Consider the following 18,451-nt stretch of genomic DNA (forward strand, 5'->3'; position numbering starts at 1 on the left):
GATAATTTTTTTGACTAGTTAAGTACAGCCATCCAATTGGCCATTACTTCTCGATCTTCCCTTTTCTTCAGCCCACTCTTCAACACACAATCAGAAATTTTACAGAATGGTTCTGGACCAGTGAATGGTGAATGGTGGCAAGTTCATCTGCTTGTTGATTTCCCTCTATACCGTAGTGGCCAGGAATCCAGGACAGTTATACAGATCTTATCTAACTTAGTTACCGTAGAAGGCAAATGCATTCCCAAAAAAAATTTGATGAGCACTTCAAGCTTTAAGAGCTTTAAGTGATACAGATGTAAGCATGTCTATAATTTCTTTTGAGGTAGATATTTATACATTCTGCAGCTATTTCTGCCTGAAAAACTGTAGACCACTTTACTAATGAGACGTAGGCTATCCCAAACCGCCCAATGACAGTGTAGCCCCCCATACCCATTCTTGGTTTAAGTAAGCCTTAAGCGACCCATAGACGTTCAATATTATGACGCAATATTTTGGTTTGTGCAATATAAAAAATAAAATTAAAAATGCCGCTCAATGCTCCTAAATCTTAAAAAAATCCCACGCTTAAAAAACGTACAAATACATTTTAATAGAAATTGAAGCTATACTGGGTCTTAAAAGTATAAAAAAATATTCAAAAATTTAGGGAAGCAAAAAAAACCAAAAATCAAATTCGTATTTATGTTTCTAAAATCCATTTTTTTAAAACCTCGAAATGTACTCAACATTGGGAAAAAATAACAATAAAAAATGTAAGAATACATTTTAATAAAAATTAGAACGGTATTGGGTTTAAATAATAAAAACAAAATGTTGTTTTTTCTAAATTCCGAAATTCATGAAAATATACCGCCCAATGCTCTAAAAAATCGGAAGAAAAAACCTGAAATATAAAAAAAAACATGTAGGGGAAAAGGGGGAATTTGGACCACTTAAGAAAATCGCCTATTATTTCCAAACCAATACGGTCCAAATAAAAAATGTAACATTGTATACTGAGCTACATTTGTTTTCTCTCGATATATATTGTTTAATCATTATATAAAGCTTCAATCTACCAAATATATCATAAAATAAAAGAGATGATTTTTGGACATTAAAATTTGATGCGGGGTGATTTGGACCGTCTGTGGGGTGATTTGGTCCAGTGTTTCATCGAAAAAATATATTTATGTTTATGTAAAGTATTTTGGGGTAATGTTACAATCAGTAACAATGTTTTGGGATCGATACCAGATGTCTTGCCCAGATTCCAGACCAGAAAAGTTGGATTGATACCATCTCGAATTCTGCATGAATCTTTTCACTGTTGATCGAGCATTTTCAAACACTTTTGATGCTTGGTCAAAGAAAATCCGTTCTCGATGGCCTGCGTTGCTCTTTCAAGCTCATCCTTCTTCCAATGTTGTATGTCTATCCTCTTCTTGTAATTCAGCGGCATCTGGAATCAATTAGACCAAAGAAAAGTCTCAAACCTGTAGGACCAATTCAATTCACCACACGTTTCTGTTCATGTCACCGCACACAACATGCAAAAATTAAAATGCAGTTAATTTCATTTATTGTTATCAAACTTACAGTTTCGCTACATCAAATTGTTCCTCTTCTGTAGGCGAACAGAACTTTACTACACAATACACGAAAAGTTTGTTTGATCAGCTGGAAAAACCTTAAAACCACGATCGTAAAACTCACATTTTTTGACGCTCAAAGTACTTGCTGTATTTATGCTACCGATTCCCTTTACTTGTGAAGTTTTACCAAAGTTTTTTTACTTTAAGTACATACGGTTCAACAATAGAAGGAAATGACAATATAGAAAATCCAAGTTGAGCCGTAATTTTTGAGATAAAGGGGTGGTCCAAATCACCCCATATGACCAAATCACCCCGTATTACCCTACGATCCCACTGAAACAAAAAATAACACAGTACAGGTCGGACTCGATTATATATAGCCGACCATTTTTTTTCAACAATTATTTTCAAATCCTATACATAATCGAATCTCAAGAAAACAATTTTCTCATTAATGTATGAATGTCAAACATTAATAGAAAAATAACTTTTTTGTGATTCGATTATGTATTGGATTCGAAAATTAACGTTGAAAGTGAAATTGCCATTATATATAATCGAGTCCGACCTGTACTGGGTCTCAAAGTTTTTATTTCTATTCGAAATTTGGAAACTCCTAAAAATATAAAAATATTAAATAACGAACATGCGAAAAAATAGAGAAGTACTGAGCAGTATTGCCAGACGTACAGATTTATCTAGAAAGGTATAGATTTTTTCGTTATTTTGGTACAGATTCTGTACGGTAGTACAGATTTCGTCAAAAAGTACATATTGGTACAGATTTTTTCTGCGTGTGAAATTAGCAAAATTAAGGTACAAGACAATTTTTACGCGGTGGTATCGCTTGGTGCTGCTGATCATAAAAGCATTTACAATGCAATAATTTCTCAGTTCAGAAGGGCGAAATTGGTTGTGTCCCAGGCGTTTTCAGGGTTCTACGATGGAAATATACAAGATCTGGAGAACAAATTCCGTCCTCCAAAGGTAAAATTACTCCGTAAGGATATCACCGTTTCAGAAAACGAGCATATCCGGGATTGGTGGACAAAAATTAGATGTCCAAAAAGAATTGACGGTTCGCTCGCATTTTCGGCGCTTTGATGCCTTGTTTGTAATGTTCTCACTATTCTTTCTGAATATAATCAGAACAAAAATAAGGTTCGGTAATGACACAAAGAACGCTATTTTGGGACCAAAAAATTAGATTAAACATAGTGGCTATGTGTAAGCATCATCAAACACACGAATAACTTGCAAATGTAAACAAATGTTAATGTAGTATTCGTTATTAATGAGTTTTATTTTTCATTCTTTCATTCATTCTAAAGTAGATTTTTTGTACAACGAATATTTTAGATGGTACAGATTTGGAAGAAAAAGTACAGATGTGACAGATTTTTAACCCCTCTGGTACAGATTAAAATGTAGCAATTGGTACTGAGTCACAAAATTTAAAAAAAATGTTCAAACATTTCGAAATCCCTAAATATATTACATATTTTTTATACAGCGCAATGCTTTTAAATCTATGACGAAATTCACACATAAAAATACGTATGAACATATTGAGCTAAAATTAGAGCAGTACTGGGTCACAAATTCAAAAAAAAACATTGAAATACCAAGAAACCACTTGTACTGCGCAATGATCCTAAAATTATGAATAAAATCAGACATCCATAAACACATTCAAATAAAAACTTGAGCATTACTGGGTTTCAATATTAAATTTGTTTATTAATTTCGAAATTCCCAAAACAACCAGTTGTTTTCTGTACAGCTTAAAAATTAATGCAGCTTATTCCTCTTAAAATTAAAGAAAACACAAATTTGAAAATAAATATGCCCGAACTCATTAAAACTTTTTTTTCAATTGCGAGCTTCATGAAAATATAAAAAAATTAACACGCTATGCTCCTAAAAACTTCTGAATTAAATTACATATGTCCAAAAAAAACCTACAAATAGAAAACAGAGCAATACTGGATCTCATATTAAAAAAAATCAAATATTTCCAAACGCAGTGAAACATATAAAAAATTTTGTTGTTACGCACAATGCTCTATAAACTCATTCTAAAAAGAAACAAAAACATAAAAAAGTACTAACACACAGAGCTGCAATTTGTCACAGTCACTACATATATTTGGGCTACTATGACGACCATTGCAACATTACTACCAAAGGACGTGCAACAAAATATAAACCGACAAAACAAATTCCTCACTCTTTGATGCTAAATAGTTTGTCAGAGTCGAGATAGAAAATGAAAGGTGGGAAGATTTTTTAATCTGTGACGTCACAGATTTTGTTTAGGTATGTTACTTTTCTTATAATAGCCCACTACATAGGAAAAGTGTTGTTATTAGAAGTAAAAATAAGCAAATGAAATGAACGATCTATTTTTTTTCCCTAAATCAATGCTAGCGTTCAAAATCATAAGGTCCCGACATTCTAACAGAAACTGAAATTTCAATATGTTTGAAGTGTTCTAAACTTAATTTCAATACAATTTTACTTCTCGTTACGTCGACCAAAAACGTTAACGAACAAAGTCAGAGTTACACAATCTTTTGTTCCTTTGACGGATAAACATTTGACAGAGCATGGGAAAAAGGTTGCAAGTTATTTCATGTAAAATGAACTTGAAAATTAATTTAAATGACTCCGTATAACTTGAGACAAAAAGTTTTCCGCTTGCGTCTTAGTTTTAGACGATTGAAGTTTTCAGCACCCTAATTGTGAAAAAGTAATTACAATTGCTGACAAAAGTCAAACTTCCATGAAGTTACTCTTGAATCCATACATAGTAGACATTAGAATAATATTTCTGAAATCAAAGAAAAAATTAAACATTTTAGTTCGTGATATGTTCTGATTTTTTCCATAATGCGAAAAATATGAATTGGAAATTTGTAATTAGCTTTTGTATATCATCTTTCAACGTTATTCGATGACACATTCAATTTTGTACCATTTGAGTAACTGACTGGTATGCCTGGTATGTGAACTTCCTATCTTCCTGGCTACTAACACAATCAAAATTTAACACAACCAAAACCCGTGAATCTTCCCACCTTCTATTCTTCATCTCGTGTCAGAGTGTTTTGACCATCAAAGCATGTTGCAAGTCAGCGCACTATGATCGTCAAGACAAGAAAATACCATGTCACCTGATGTAATGGAAGTTTACACGTTTACCAGGATGCATTTGTTCACGTTGCTACCGGAATACCATTCTTATATAAAACTAGCTGACCCGGCAAACTTCGTCCCGCCCAAAATTTGTTTTTGTTATCAATACCTTCAAACATTCACGTTTACTTATTAAGCGCAAGTTCATGAGTCCAATCGTAGAACTGTTCATTGATTGATCTTCTAATCGACCTCGTTGACACATCATTATAATATCTGATTATGTTCAGACACAATTCTCGTTCAAGATTTTTCAACCACTTGCAAATAACAAATTTCTCCGTTACATGGAATAATCTGCCTATATATAATATACCTAATTTGGTTTCATTTACTTTATTTTTTTTTTTATTTAAATCGTTTATTTTTACAGGCTCAGTTACATAGGTTTAAAGGAGCCGAACTCCTTACTGTATTGTTACTAGTATATATACATTTTTCCTTAATTCTAATGTTAATAATATAGGAAACCGATTACTCGCGGTCTACTCGAGTTTAGAAGGGTGACATATTTTCTTCAGGGAAAGGAGGGGATATGAGGATATGTTGACAATGATCATACTCACACTCTCAATCACACTCATCACACTCAATTCTTAAACCTATCTTATATCTAATATGTATTTACATTTCATCTTATTTCTAAGAAGGGATCCGATCTTTCACAAAGGAAAAGGAAAAGGAAAAACTAAGGGTATAAGGACAATCACACACGAAGATCGATAGCTTTAAGGAATACATATATTTGGGACATGTAATCAAGGTCTAACCGAGCCAACACGTCTCTCACCGGTACCATGGGCTGCCTTCCTCGGGCCCGAAGGGTGTCTAAATTCGATCTGGCGACAAGATACAGCTCGCACGACCAAACAACGTGCTCGATGTCGTGGTAACCTTGGCCACAAACACAAAGATTGTTGTCGGCAAGACTAATACGAAAGAGTAGCGCGTCTAACGAACAGTGATTGGACATGAGTCGGGAGAAGGTGCGAATAAAGTCCCGACTCAAGTGTTTCATTTACTTGATTAGTTCTCGAGTAATACAAAAATTGGTGTTCCATTTGCATGGCAGCCCCCATTAAGAGAGGGGGAAGGAATATCTTACCACCATTGAACCATTTATTGCACCCTAAAACTTCCATATGCCTAATTTGGTTTCATTTGCTTGATTAATTCTCGAGTAATGCAGAAATTTGTGTTTCATTTGTACGGAAGCCCCCCTTAGAGAGAGGGATGGAGTGTCTAGCCACCATAGAATCATTTATTGTACCCTAAAACCTCCATACGCCTAATTTGGTTGCATTTGCTTGATGATTTCTCGAGTAATGCAGAAATTTGTGTTTCATTTGTATAACAGCCCCCCTTAGAGAGGGGGGTGGCGTGTATAACCACCATAGAATCATTTATTGCATCCTAAAACCTGCAAATGCCTCATTTGGTTTTATTTGCTTGATTAATTCTCGAGTAATGCAGAAATTTGTATGGCTGCACCCCTCTAAGAGAGGGGGAGAAGTAGCTAACCACCATAGAATCATTTATTGCACCCTAAAATCTCCAGATGCTAAATTTCGTTCCATTTGCTTGATTAATTCTCGAGTAATGCAGAAATTTTTTATACATTTGTATGGTAGGCCTCTAGTTCTCGAGTAATACAGAAATTTAGAAAGACCATATAAAGATTTATTGCACCTCTAGATGCCTAATTTGGTTACATTTGCTTGATTAATTATCGAGTAATGTAGAAATTTGTGTTTCATTTGTATGGCAGCCAAACCATGAATAATTTGATAAAACATTTATCCACAAAGAACATAATTCTCGGTTTTTCGGAAAGCGAAAGAATCTCATTTTTGGCCCGATAATGTCATTTTCATAATTTATACACCCGCTCACAGCGCATTGAACCATTTTCGATTTTTCATTTCAGGAACATTTACGCGTAAGTCGGAAAACAAAATACAACTGGCGACTGTTTACACTGACAATTCGGATGACGTCATAAAAAAAAATGTTTACTCGCTAAAGAACTAGCCTTGTCTCTGTAAGCCGTGCCTACACACCACCCTTCAGATGATTCAAAATGATTTAATCAGCTGTATGACACCCGCCATGTTTTTGATGCCAACATCTCAAACGTCAAAAGCATTTATTTTCTTCAAAACAGCAATCCGCGTTGGCGGCATTGTGCTTCGTTTACCAGTTTAGGGGAGCGTCAACGATTAGCTGATTTGTAGTCGGCATGAACGTTTTTCAAAACTAAAATTATGAATGAAAATTAGCTTTTCCATATGAAATTAGTATTCCATTTGAATTAAAAACATTTTTGTTTTTTTCAGTTGGTGAAAAAGTCTCATGTGAAAATTGTTTATGAAGACAATTTTATATTATAATGAAAAAATTCAGCAAAAATTTTAGAATTGTATAGCCATATGGTTGAATGAAAGTCAGAAATACGTGTTTCAAGTAATTAAATAACATGATGTGAAAATTTTCATTCAAATTTTAAAATTCAAAAAACCGGCTTCGTGTCTTCTAATCTGATAGAGATTACACTAACGAGTTTGGGACACAAATTATGGCCCTAATTTGAAGCCGCCCAAACGTCGACACCATCGCGAATTACCAATTTACCACCATCTGACATATCGTGATCAAGACGGGTCTATGGTACTAGGTGAGGCCGTTTCGTCACTAAGTTGGTTAGGGGAGCGGTATATAAAAATTGTACGGAAGAAAGCAGAAGGGGAATGATTTGCTTGAAGCGTGAAAGAGACAGACTGATCACGAGTGAGCTTGGGCACAAGCGTATTGTGTTTTGTTTACAAACAAAACACAGTAGGCTTCCAAGATGGCTGCAGAGCGGTTTTAGCATATTGGCCCACCTTAGGATATACTTCTAGGCGCCTTGATCGTGATGTCGATGATGAACTTTTACAGCAGAGGGATAGTGAAATATGCGATGACGGTAGGTAGAGTGAGATAGCGATAATCGTGTCATACACCTGATTAAATCATTTTGAATCATCTGAAGGGTGGTGTCGATTTAATCAAACACATAAAGGCTGATTTAGACGATGCCAGCCAGCGCTCTAGTTGAAGTATCCAGTGAATAGAGAACAGACACTCTGTTCAAGTTAGAGGCCAATTACTTGTTCGATACTGGTACAAGTAACTTGAACAGAGTGTCTGTTCTCTGTTCACTGGATACTTCAACTAGAGCGCTGACTCTAGTTGAAGTATCCAGCGCTCTAGATGAAGTATCCAGTGAACAGAGAACAGACACTCTGTTCAAGTTACTTGTACCAGTATCGAACAAGTAATTGGCCTCTAACTTGAACAGAGTGTCTGTTCTCTATTCACTGGATACTTCAACTAGCGCGCTGACTGGCATCGTCTAAATCAGCCTATACTAATACGCTAATACAATGAAACTATACTCTACCAAAATACTTTGACATTTAACAAAGGTATGCTAGATTTTTATTAATTTACACTAAATTTCTCAAACAGCTGATGTGCACAACCAAGATATTTTTCTATGAACTCGAAGCAATTTGGTTAATTCTAATTCTCAATTTTGTTAATAATGTTGTGTATGATATGAAAAATCTAACACACCTTCAGTAAATGTTCATCCACTTCGATACTCAACAAGGAGCGGTACATGATCGTAACACGATCGTTACTTGAATTGAACAATGTTTCTTCACATACAGTAAATACGGAATAAATCCTGGAAATTCAACATGTTCCTTAATGTCAGTAACATTTTTTCGTTCATATTAACTGTGTAATACTCACTAACACTGACATAATCGACTGATAAATGAATTCCCATATGTTCACATGATCGACCTTCTTGCGGCTTCGTATACAGTAACTACTCTCCTATAGCAGCAGAGGGATCTACTCAGTTTACGTTTACCCTTTGGCTGAAACGGGTTCATTCTGTTCGCAACAATAATAATAACTGCTTACGCAAGGCATTATTTCATGCCCGGATGCTCTGTAAAAGAATCAAAAGAATGATACAAAAACAGACGCAAGGGAGAGTTGGAAACACCATAGCGCAATGACACAACTGATATGAGTGAGCTACAAAAAAAAACGAGGTAAAAATTTACTTTTAAGTATGCATTATACGACAACTAGATGATTGTGTTGCCGGGAGAATGGGTTCTCCGGTGCATCACCTTTTCCGACAAATAAAAGGACAAAGTCCTTGTCCTTGAATGTATACTGTAGATTTTAGTATATACAAGCGAAGATTACATCTGTTTCTTTATGGTTTCCTTTTCAGGTGAATGTATAACAAAAATAAGCCACAAGAACAAACATTGATACACGATTGATAACAGTTACAATCACTGCAACTAATCATTTCGGACATAGTGGTGAACACAAGTGAAAACAAAAGTTTAGTTTACCACTGGTCATTGACAACATCATAGCGCTACAGCATGAATCGAACATCAGAATCTGTTGTATATTTGTTAATGTTGTCCGTCTTAGGTAAGTAGGAGCTATAATTGCTCTTAATTTGTTGAAATTCACAAAATTGTAGTTCAAATTGTAAATCTCAAACAATAGATTCCATAACTTATGCCAAAGGAAAAATATTTGCCTATTCATAAATACTGTACGCACAATCACTGTAAGTTTTCATTTTTCATACTCCACCCGAATTCACCTCCGCTTATCAAGCAAGATTGAATCTATTGATAAGGGGAACGGTGTAAAGTTCAATTCTCAGGTTACGTCAGCAGAAAGGGCAAATAACTACCATATGATGGATTATTTGAGCTTTTGTTCGAGCCGACGTTTGATTAATTTATTTGTACTATCTAAAATGCATTGCAAAAATGCAATTAACTTACCATGCAATGTGAGTTGTAATATACCCCAGTTATATAGGCGCTCACACCTTGTACCTAAAACGAATGATATAGCTGATTAGAAATGAACGTTTGAATCATTCTGCATTGATACAATATGTTATGAAGAAATAATTCAAGTGTCAGTGAAATGATTGGTAATCATAACAATTTAACGTGTTTCAGCTTCCATTACTCATGCAAGCGAGCTTCCCAAAGACATCAGCATCGACAAACTGAGGGAGCATATACCAGAGGGTTTAATTCCTCCGGAGTTTCAGAACATCACCCTACCCAGCTTAGAGGACATCCAGAGGATAATAAAGGAAAAATGCTCTCGCGTAGCCGGAAGCGACGCGGCGTACGAACAATCTGAGCAAGCCGGTCAAAGACTGAGCGAATGTTTGAAGGATTTAGTGGACTTCAGCGATCTGCAGAACGAGATTCAAAAAGCAAAACCGACCGGCGATTTGGACACAGTTTTCAATAAGTAATATTTGCTTAGCTCGTTTTTGTAATTGATTTGAAATATAAACTAAATTCATTACGATCCTAGATATTGTCGAAGGCGCACAACTGCTATTGAATGTATTAACACATTCTCGAATGATGTGAACGTTTGTCTGGATGAGGAGGAGCAGGAGAACAAACGAGTTGTAGTAAATATTGTGCATGGACTCTTAAATTTCGTTTGCCATAAAGATGGTGACCAAATAGCATGTAAAAAAATCAAATTTTCCTTTAAACGCACTTCATAATGCATCATCTATTATAGTATTCATTGCAGAAGAAGGTCCAGAGTGCTTCGAGGAACAAAAACAACCCTTAATCGATTGTTTCAATTCCACACTTAGAGGCTATTTGAATAACACAACCGAAACGACTTCCCAGGGTGTTCCCAAACTGGTGATGGGAAAAAAGCAGTGCGAGTATGTGTTGATTGATATTTTTGTATAAACAGATACATAACGACTTCATTCATTGTATCCACAGCGATATGGACAACCTGAGGGACTGTTTCGTTCTAGTGCTAGAGGATTGCAAAGAATCCACTCCTGCCAATTTGGTGGAATCGTTGTTCAAATTCGTCCGAAAGGAGACTCCATGTGCCAACTTCACAACGGTACACAATTGAGTTATAACAGTTTTGTGATAATGTTCTCAAATAATTTCCACCTTTTTTTTGCAGCCAACGACATCGCTACATCGTCGTAATGCCAGTGGGATGACCTGTGCTTCGATGCACGTAATAACAGCAACATGGCTGTTAGCCTCGATGGCCAAACTTTTTATGGTCTGATCATGTAAACCGTTAAACATATCGCTACGAAAAGTCGAAGTTTTCTATGCAATGATGTGATAGAAAAAGCAAATATTTTTTAAAGATTTACACTAGGGCATTCAGGGAATATGTAAAATAGGAACTTATTCTATTATAATATTTTTAATTGGTGAAAAAAATCATTGGAGCATAAAATTGTGCAATTTTTTAGAGATTTTTTTTTATTTTCCACCACTTGAAAAATTTTCAAGCAATGAACATTCCGAAGGAGTTTATCCTATCTTGGCGTTCTTCGAACGATAAACTATCGCAAAGTTAAAACAGGAACAAAAAAGACACAAGAGAAAGGTGTCTGTAGCGAAGAAAGCTTTCTCGCGACACCTGTTAAGTCGTTTTGTTTGAAAGATGATAGTCAAGCGACGAAGCAAAAAGAACGTTTTTTTTTCCTTCGGAGAATTTTTTGCACCGAATCGAAACTCTTCACTGAAGAAACGATGATGAAGAGTTTTTTATTCAGTCTGAAAATCTATAACAAATGGTCTTTAAACTCTGCAATTTGAACGCTCTGCAGATACAATTTCGACTCGAATCACTACGTTGAAATCCCGACTTCCCTCCTGAGAAAAATCAATAAGCACCGAACACAACAAACTTCCGAACCGCAAATTGATGTCCATTCTGTTAGATTCCAGTACCGACGTTTGGCATTTGGGGTTCGCTTTTCCCAGTAAATGCCATTAAATTGAATCACTTTTCGATTGTGTGTTCTGTGTTTATTCAACAGCTTTCGGGGATCGGTTTCCAATAGGGCTCTTGCTACACATACATGCGGAGCATCTGTTGGGCAAACATCATTTGTTTACATCCGTAGCTGTGCAGCAGAAGTGGATCCATTATCAATCGACGTTCCTGTAGATGATTGCAATATAGTTGCGATCTTTATATTAGCGCGAAATATTTCATAAAGCAAACATGAGCTTTGTGAAACAGTTAGGCAAACTATTTACCGAACAAGAGCTTTTGTGTGACGCATATTGCTTCACTTACAAGCACCTGTTTCGCGATGTTCATTGAGCGACTTTCTCACTAAATTTGAATCGAAAAAATAACAGGAAAGGATTATCAGCATGTTCGGACCTAGATTCAAGACACAGAGGGTCTAGCTCACGTTCGAATGCTTCCTTGTATTTTCCATGAATTAGCCAATTGATGGATTTTCTTCGTTTCCGATCAATTTTCTTATAACCATATATCACTTCTCCGCAGAGCATTCAGGTACCTGGAAATCATATCTGAGAGTTCATTGATTTTTCTAGCTGAATGTGTCCTTAATTTAAACCTTATCAACTGCTTTTTTGGCGAAACTAACCACCGATTAAGGATATCTGCACACGAGTATTCATTATAGTTTACTTCATCACGAGACCAGCATTTCAGGGCAAAAAGCACAAAGCCTAAATGGGATCACACTTCACCTAATCCGGCTATACAATCGTAATGTGCAATTTGCATTGTTTATGTGAATACTGCTTCCATTGATATGGATCATAGCCATGACAGAAATTTCTATTTTTCTCCGTGTATATGGCTTTGACGCTAAAAGTAAATATTTTTATGTAAAGAGACATATATTCGCATGTTATTGATATAGTGTAGCGCGTAATTTCTATAACTATTTGGCTAAAATAATTATTTAAACAAAGCTCAATCTTGTCGATCCATAAAAATCCTATGCAGTGAACTCTTTTGCCTGCCCAACAGATCACTAATACTTACGCACGCTGCAAGCGCCCTATTTGGTCGTCATCGTCCTCAGTCTCTCTCACACAGCCACAATTGAAACGATTACATTCAAAACTAAAGACGTGGTTATCCGCGGATTTTGCAAAGCGTGTCCAATTGAGTGTCGAGAACGTTATCATCATTTTCCGCGTCGGGATGACGAATGAGAGCAGAAAGATAAAAGCGTTCCTCCTCCCCTGTTTTCCTTACCCACGCAAGTGCGGACACCTGAAGGGACCCGAAAAAGGAACCCGCTCGCGCTTATCAGGTCACAGCAAACTGAAATAAATCTCCTGCGGCCTGCGGCACCGATTGTGTCCTATTGAGTAACGCGTATTTTCCTGCTGGTGCCGACCGGGGGCGAAACTGAAATTGAAATTGAAATATGAATTGGGACACGCAGCGGAGAAGTATCATCCGGAGGATCTGAAAGGAATCTTTAATTGATACTTGTTCCGAATTTGCTCGGAATCGATTTGCCGGTGGGGTGAGGCGAGGAGAAATATTGGGCCTTATTATAGAAATCGAGACGATAGGAATTTTCCTTGTTAGCTCTATTTCACTATTATAGAAATCGAGCAATTCGATAGCAACGAGCGAGTGATAGCTTTTGATGCAAGTGTCAGAACTTTTCGAGTTGTTTGGTTCACTTGTTGCATATCTTCAGAGAATTATTTTGTTTTGGTTTGCGTCCTTGATATTTTCATTTGGGAAACATTTCGGAAACGCTTAAATATATGCAATTTTCAACACATGTTCGTTTGTTTTGATCAGTATTTGTTTCACGGTGCTGCCAGAATAGTCTATACAAGGTAAGTGTTCAATCCAGCATTCTTTATATTAATCATGTTATAATTTAGAATGCAAGACTTACTTCCAGAGCAGATTTCAGTGGCTGAAAATGAGTGGACAGAAAAATCACCAATCGTTGAACCAATGAAAGCGAATGTAAACATTGCTAGAGGTATTTGTGGAGGCAGTTCAAATAAAATCTCGGTTAAGGAAAAGTGGAAGGAATTCATTGAGGAGCCTCATGCACTGAGACCATCAACGTGTCTTGGTTCAGAATAGCAGAAAGTAAGTGTTTCTTCTACGATCCATATAACTTCTAAGTAAATTTTATCATATTCTTTGAATTACTATCAACCGAATTTCCTACCTAAAAATTGCTTATTCCTGCTAGCGTACATTAGTACGTGTTACTTTTGTCAGCAATTTTCTTTTTTATTGCTATACTATACCGAACTTTTTATACCATATGCTAAAGCTGAAACGTCTTGCAAAACAATAATGGGTTTTTAAATTACAGATTTGGATTGACATGAGGTGAAAGGTAAATAAAACACTAGCACACAACTAGCGAGAATTTTAGGTCACAGGTGACAGGTGACAATAAAGCTATTGACGCCGCTACAACATGAAATCGACGCTAAAAAAGAATCACATGCAAAAAAAAATATTTTGTCAAGAAAAGTGGAATTCATGCGTGACTCCTTACGGAATTCCATAGATTTCAGTTGTGAAAATACATGAAAAAGTACATTTTCTAATAATTATATTTTTTTGTAAAGCAAATTGTTCCATGATGTCGTTTTTAATACACATCCATGAATGCATTAGGCACATTAAGCTTCATTCATTGAGGGAATACCAGTTTTCTCCAAAACATAACCACATTAACACTTCTGAAAATATAGATATTTATAATTTTCGTAGCAGATGTCTCAAAAAAAGATTTGGCATCCTTTCTAGAGTGCTTTGTGAAACATTTCAAACTCGTTTCAAAATATTTCAGCATGGCCACTGACATTCGAGCAGAGTTACGAATCGAGCTGTTTTCCTCGATTTCTATGATTCCAGATTTTACTCGGTGTGATAGTGATAGTGATTGTATCGAATCCTCGATTCGATTTCTATAATAGGGCCCAAAAAGTTGTCGTTATCCCCTGAAACGAAGCAACAAATAATATTTTCTTCGTGTTGCGGACAAACGATGAAGATATTCGCGCGGCAGCAAGTTGCAACTACAGTAGAACCACGATTATCCGCGGAATAGTCGGGCTAGCTCCCCGCGGATTACGAAAATCGCGGGTAACGCAATAAAAGGCTAAAAATATGGCGCAAACACAAAAAAATATATTTATGCATGAAAACTATGTTTCATCAATACAGAAATCATTAAACTATCCATCTGTAAGGTCGTTTACACCAGTAATCAGATAATGTGAAAGACATGGCCAAAACAAAAGAACAAGACCCTACCGCTCACTGGCAATCGCCCTACCGCTCGCGAATAATCGAGGTTCTACTGTATTTCTAACCATAACTGAGCGTTGCCATTCTCGGTGCACGAAGAAGAGTAGGAGAATATCGTTACGCTGCTTCATTTGCGCGACGAGCCTACCAATGCGCTTCTTTTTCGAGTGTGGGGAGCGAGGATGGCAATGATATGGTTTCGGTTGGATAGAGTGGATGGGGTGATGTGGTTTCGGATGGAATGCTGTATGCTGCCGTGGGCGCGGAAGCGTTCTTCTTGTTTTATTTTCTATTATTCTAAATGTATATATTTTTTATGTTTGTTTAATTTTATCATTATTTTTGGCAAGGTTTTAGTTAGGTTTTCGTCGCGACGGAAAATAAGTGAAGGTTAAATAAATCGTAAATTCATATATTCATAAATTGATAAATTCTTAATTTAAATTTATTATTTTATAGCTGTCAGTCCCAGTCAGCACTTTCCTACCAGAAAGCTTAACGTGTTAAATAGAATTAATAATTTAAAAAATCAGAACTTCATTTTTAACGTCTGGGAAAGTATAATGAAGATTGGAAAACCGGATAATGAACCTCAACAGTCTGCATCTGCTGAAAAGCGAAGTTGCGAAAGTAGTTCCCCGAAAGCCGATGAAATGGACGACTATCTAACCTATTTGGAAGTTCGGAGGACACCTCATCAACTATTATATCCACATTCCAACATGAAGTGAAACTTAAGTAGAAAAATTTCATTTGTTGTCAAACCACAAATAAACAAATAAGACTACCATTTGTTCTGTGTTCTTTTATTATTTTCTTATTCGTTCATGATTCATAACATTGCCATTTTGGAACAATTAATAATAGAATTGATTATAAAAAAAACTCTATAAAATTGATTCCATAAATATTTTTTTGTTTGGCAAGGTTTTAGTTAGGTTTTCGTCGCGACGGAAAATAAGTGAAGGTTAAATAAATCGTACATTCATAAATTCATAAATTGATAAATTCTTAATTTAAATTTATTATTTTATAGCTGTCAGTCCCAGTCAGCACTTTCCTACCAGAAAGCTTAACGTGTTAAATAGAATTAATAATTTAAAAAATCAGAACTTCATTTTTAACGCCTGGGAAAGTATAATGAAGATTGGAAAACCGGATAATGAACCTCAACAGTCTGCATCTGCTGAAAAGCGAAGTTGCGAAAGTAGTTCCCCGAAAGCCGATGAAATGGACGACTATCTAACCTATTTGGAAGTTCGGAGGACACCTCATCAACTATTATATCCACATTCCAACATGAAGTGAAACTTAAGAAGAAAATTTCATTTGTTGTCAAACCACAAATAAACAAATAAGACTACCATTTGTTCTGTGTTCTTTTATTATTTTCTTATTCGTTCATGATTCATAGCATTGCCATTTTGGAACAATTAATAATAGAATTGATTATAAAAAAACTCTATAAAATTGATTCCATGTTGAATATTAATACCTTTAGGTATAAATTTTAAAAGGCCGACAACCAAGATGTCGCTGAACAAAAATAGCTTTATAGCTCTTTCGAAACTGACCTTAGAAGTGGTTAATTTTTTCACGAGTGACGATAAACAAAGAATCATGTTAAAAAAATGCCGTTGAATGACAAAGCGCAATCGAAAATTGGAACTCCAGAACATGCCATTTGATTCACAGTTAATTCTAAATGCATCACACTGTAACTGGATTTATTCGGCAGATGTAAATCGTGTTTGAATTCAGTGTATTTTCAATTGATATAATGATATTTAATTCAATAAACTAATTGTTCGCGTGTATACACGCGGATTTCTTTTGTTCGTTCTATCTCTCTTATTCGAAAGCAGCTCGCGTTGTCGGTAGAGCTATGAGGGCAGGGCGGGTCTGCAACGAAAAGAGAGAATTTCACGGTAACACAACGTTCACCCGTCAAGTACAGGAACTGATTGCACCTAATCGCTCCTCGCACACTCGGTGAGGACGCTGATTCAGGTCACAATCAGGTTCAGGCTTACCTCCACCAACCGCTCCCGTCGGTTCAGGATACGCCTTGAAGGAAGCTGCTTCCACTTGTGGGGACTCGATGACTCCTTGGCGGTTATCCTCGCGGTTCACCCAGGACCCCTTCCGGTTGGCTCGTTTGACTGCGGCGATCAACGGATGCCTCTACTTAGTACACCACTTCCACTCGCGGAACTACAATGGAGAAGGCAAATTTCGACAAGCTAATCAAATGAGGATGTCGATTAACGTGTTGACTCGCTCACGGCTCAATCCAGAAGAACTCGTCACTCGTCGCGTATCCACCATCAGGACTCTTCGCCCTGTCATGGCTGTCGTTTTGGGCTTTCGCCGAGGAGAGCCATTTCACAATGACAGCTGATGTAGGGATAGGACTGTGAAGTTTTATTTAGGGAATAAAAGGGATAAGGAAAAGGATCGAGAACAGTGGGATTCAGCTTGCCATCACCGTCATGATTACATCCTCGTTATCCTCGTGGATTGTGTTCCTAGCAACTGGATACAACAGTCCAAGCAAGTGACGTGCTAATAATCACGTCACCGATTCTGCTCTCTCAGAATCGTTACAACACATGGCATTTATTATCCTCGTGTTATGTCAGAAAGGTTATTTATATGAGCGAGTTTATATCCTGTATTTTAACAATCCCTCGATATTTGAGAATAAAGATGTTAGTATCGCAAATTACATTGAAATTAGGCAATCATTTGTCACGTCTTTAATTTTGTGAATTGCCTGAACCAACCCCAATTAACCTTTGAGAACGCGCGCATAATTTTAATGGACAAAAAAGCAAGTTAGTTGTTCAGACGTATTAACTGCGTCATTCTTTTACAAAAAAATCCCGGCATGACATGTGTAACGATACCACACGACCACTGGAGCCACATCGATTGTACGATTATATGTAATTTTCATTAACTCGATGTGGTATCATGCGGATGAAGTCTGTCCAGTGTTAGTTAATCCCACATCAAGGTGTAAATATCAGGCTCTTTTCACGCTTTGCGAGCAATAATGTACTATTGAAAAAGTGTGAGTGTAAGTATTAGGTTCTGGAATATATAATATTCAGTCCGGGATATTCTCTATAAGAAATATTTCCAACTGTCATTGACACATACGTAAGTTACTTTTTTAACATTTACACATTTTACAGAGTGTAAAATGAGAATATGTAACAAAAAACTTAAGGGGGTATTCTAGTGTAGAGACACGAATTTCGGACGTTTTTTCGAACTCCGTAAAAATAAAACAAAGAATATTTTTACTATCCATTATATCATTATTCGTTTATCTATCTTTCAACAATAAAACAAAAATAGGACGGAAAAAAAATATTCATAATTAGAATAGTTACATGCTGGTGAAGTGAGGGTGTTCAAAAAAAAGTTGTGCCATGGCGTACACGATTCCAGTCCTTCTGGTTATCTGA

At 36.3% G+C, this 18,451-nt stretch overlaps 2 protein-coding genes across 4 annotated transcripts in view; one reads left to right on the forward strand and one right to left on the reverse strand.

Annotated features, from left to right (window-relative positions):
* The window catches only part of LOC129767492 (uncharacterized), an 88,321-nt gene that overhangs the window by 31,853 nt on the left and 38,017 nt on the right, over positions 1-18,451 (reverse strand). For 2 of the 3 annotated variants that reach the window (XM_055768464.1, XM_055768465.1), the window contains exon 6: positions 9,659-9,712. In XM_055768464.1, coding sequence (XP_055624439.1) covers positions 9,659-9,712 — 54 coding nt within the window. Of the gene's footprint in view, positions 1-9,658; positions 9,713-12,935; positions 13,086-18,451 lie in introns of those variants that run through there. The other variant, XM_055768466.1, reaches the window with a different exon arrangement.
* LOC129767495 (27 kDa hemolymph protein-like) lies at positions 8,669-11,147 on the forward strand. The gene is made up of 7 exons (XM_055768468.1): positions 8,669-8,893; positions 9,082-9,293; positions 9,842-10,145; positions 10,212-10,375; positions 10,431-10,584; positions 10,649-10,778; positions 10,845-11,147. Exons 2-7 carry the CDS (start codon positions 9,242-9,244, stop codon positions 10,953-10,955), a joined length of 915 nt encoding a protein of 304 aa, XP_055624443.1. The 5' UTR covers positions 8,669-8,893; positions 9,082-9,241; the 3' UTR covers positions 10,956-11,147.

The sequence above is a fragment of the Toxorhynchites rutilus genome, chromosome 2 (assembly GCF_029784135.1).
Source record: "Toxorhynchites rutilus septentrionalis strain SRP chromosome 2, ASM2978413v1, whole genome shotgun sequence".
Lineage (NCBI taxonomy): Eukaryota > Metazoa > Arthropoda > Insecta > Diptera > Culicidae > Toxorhynchites > Toxorhynchites rutilus.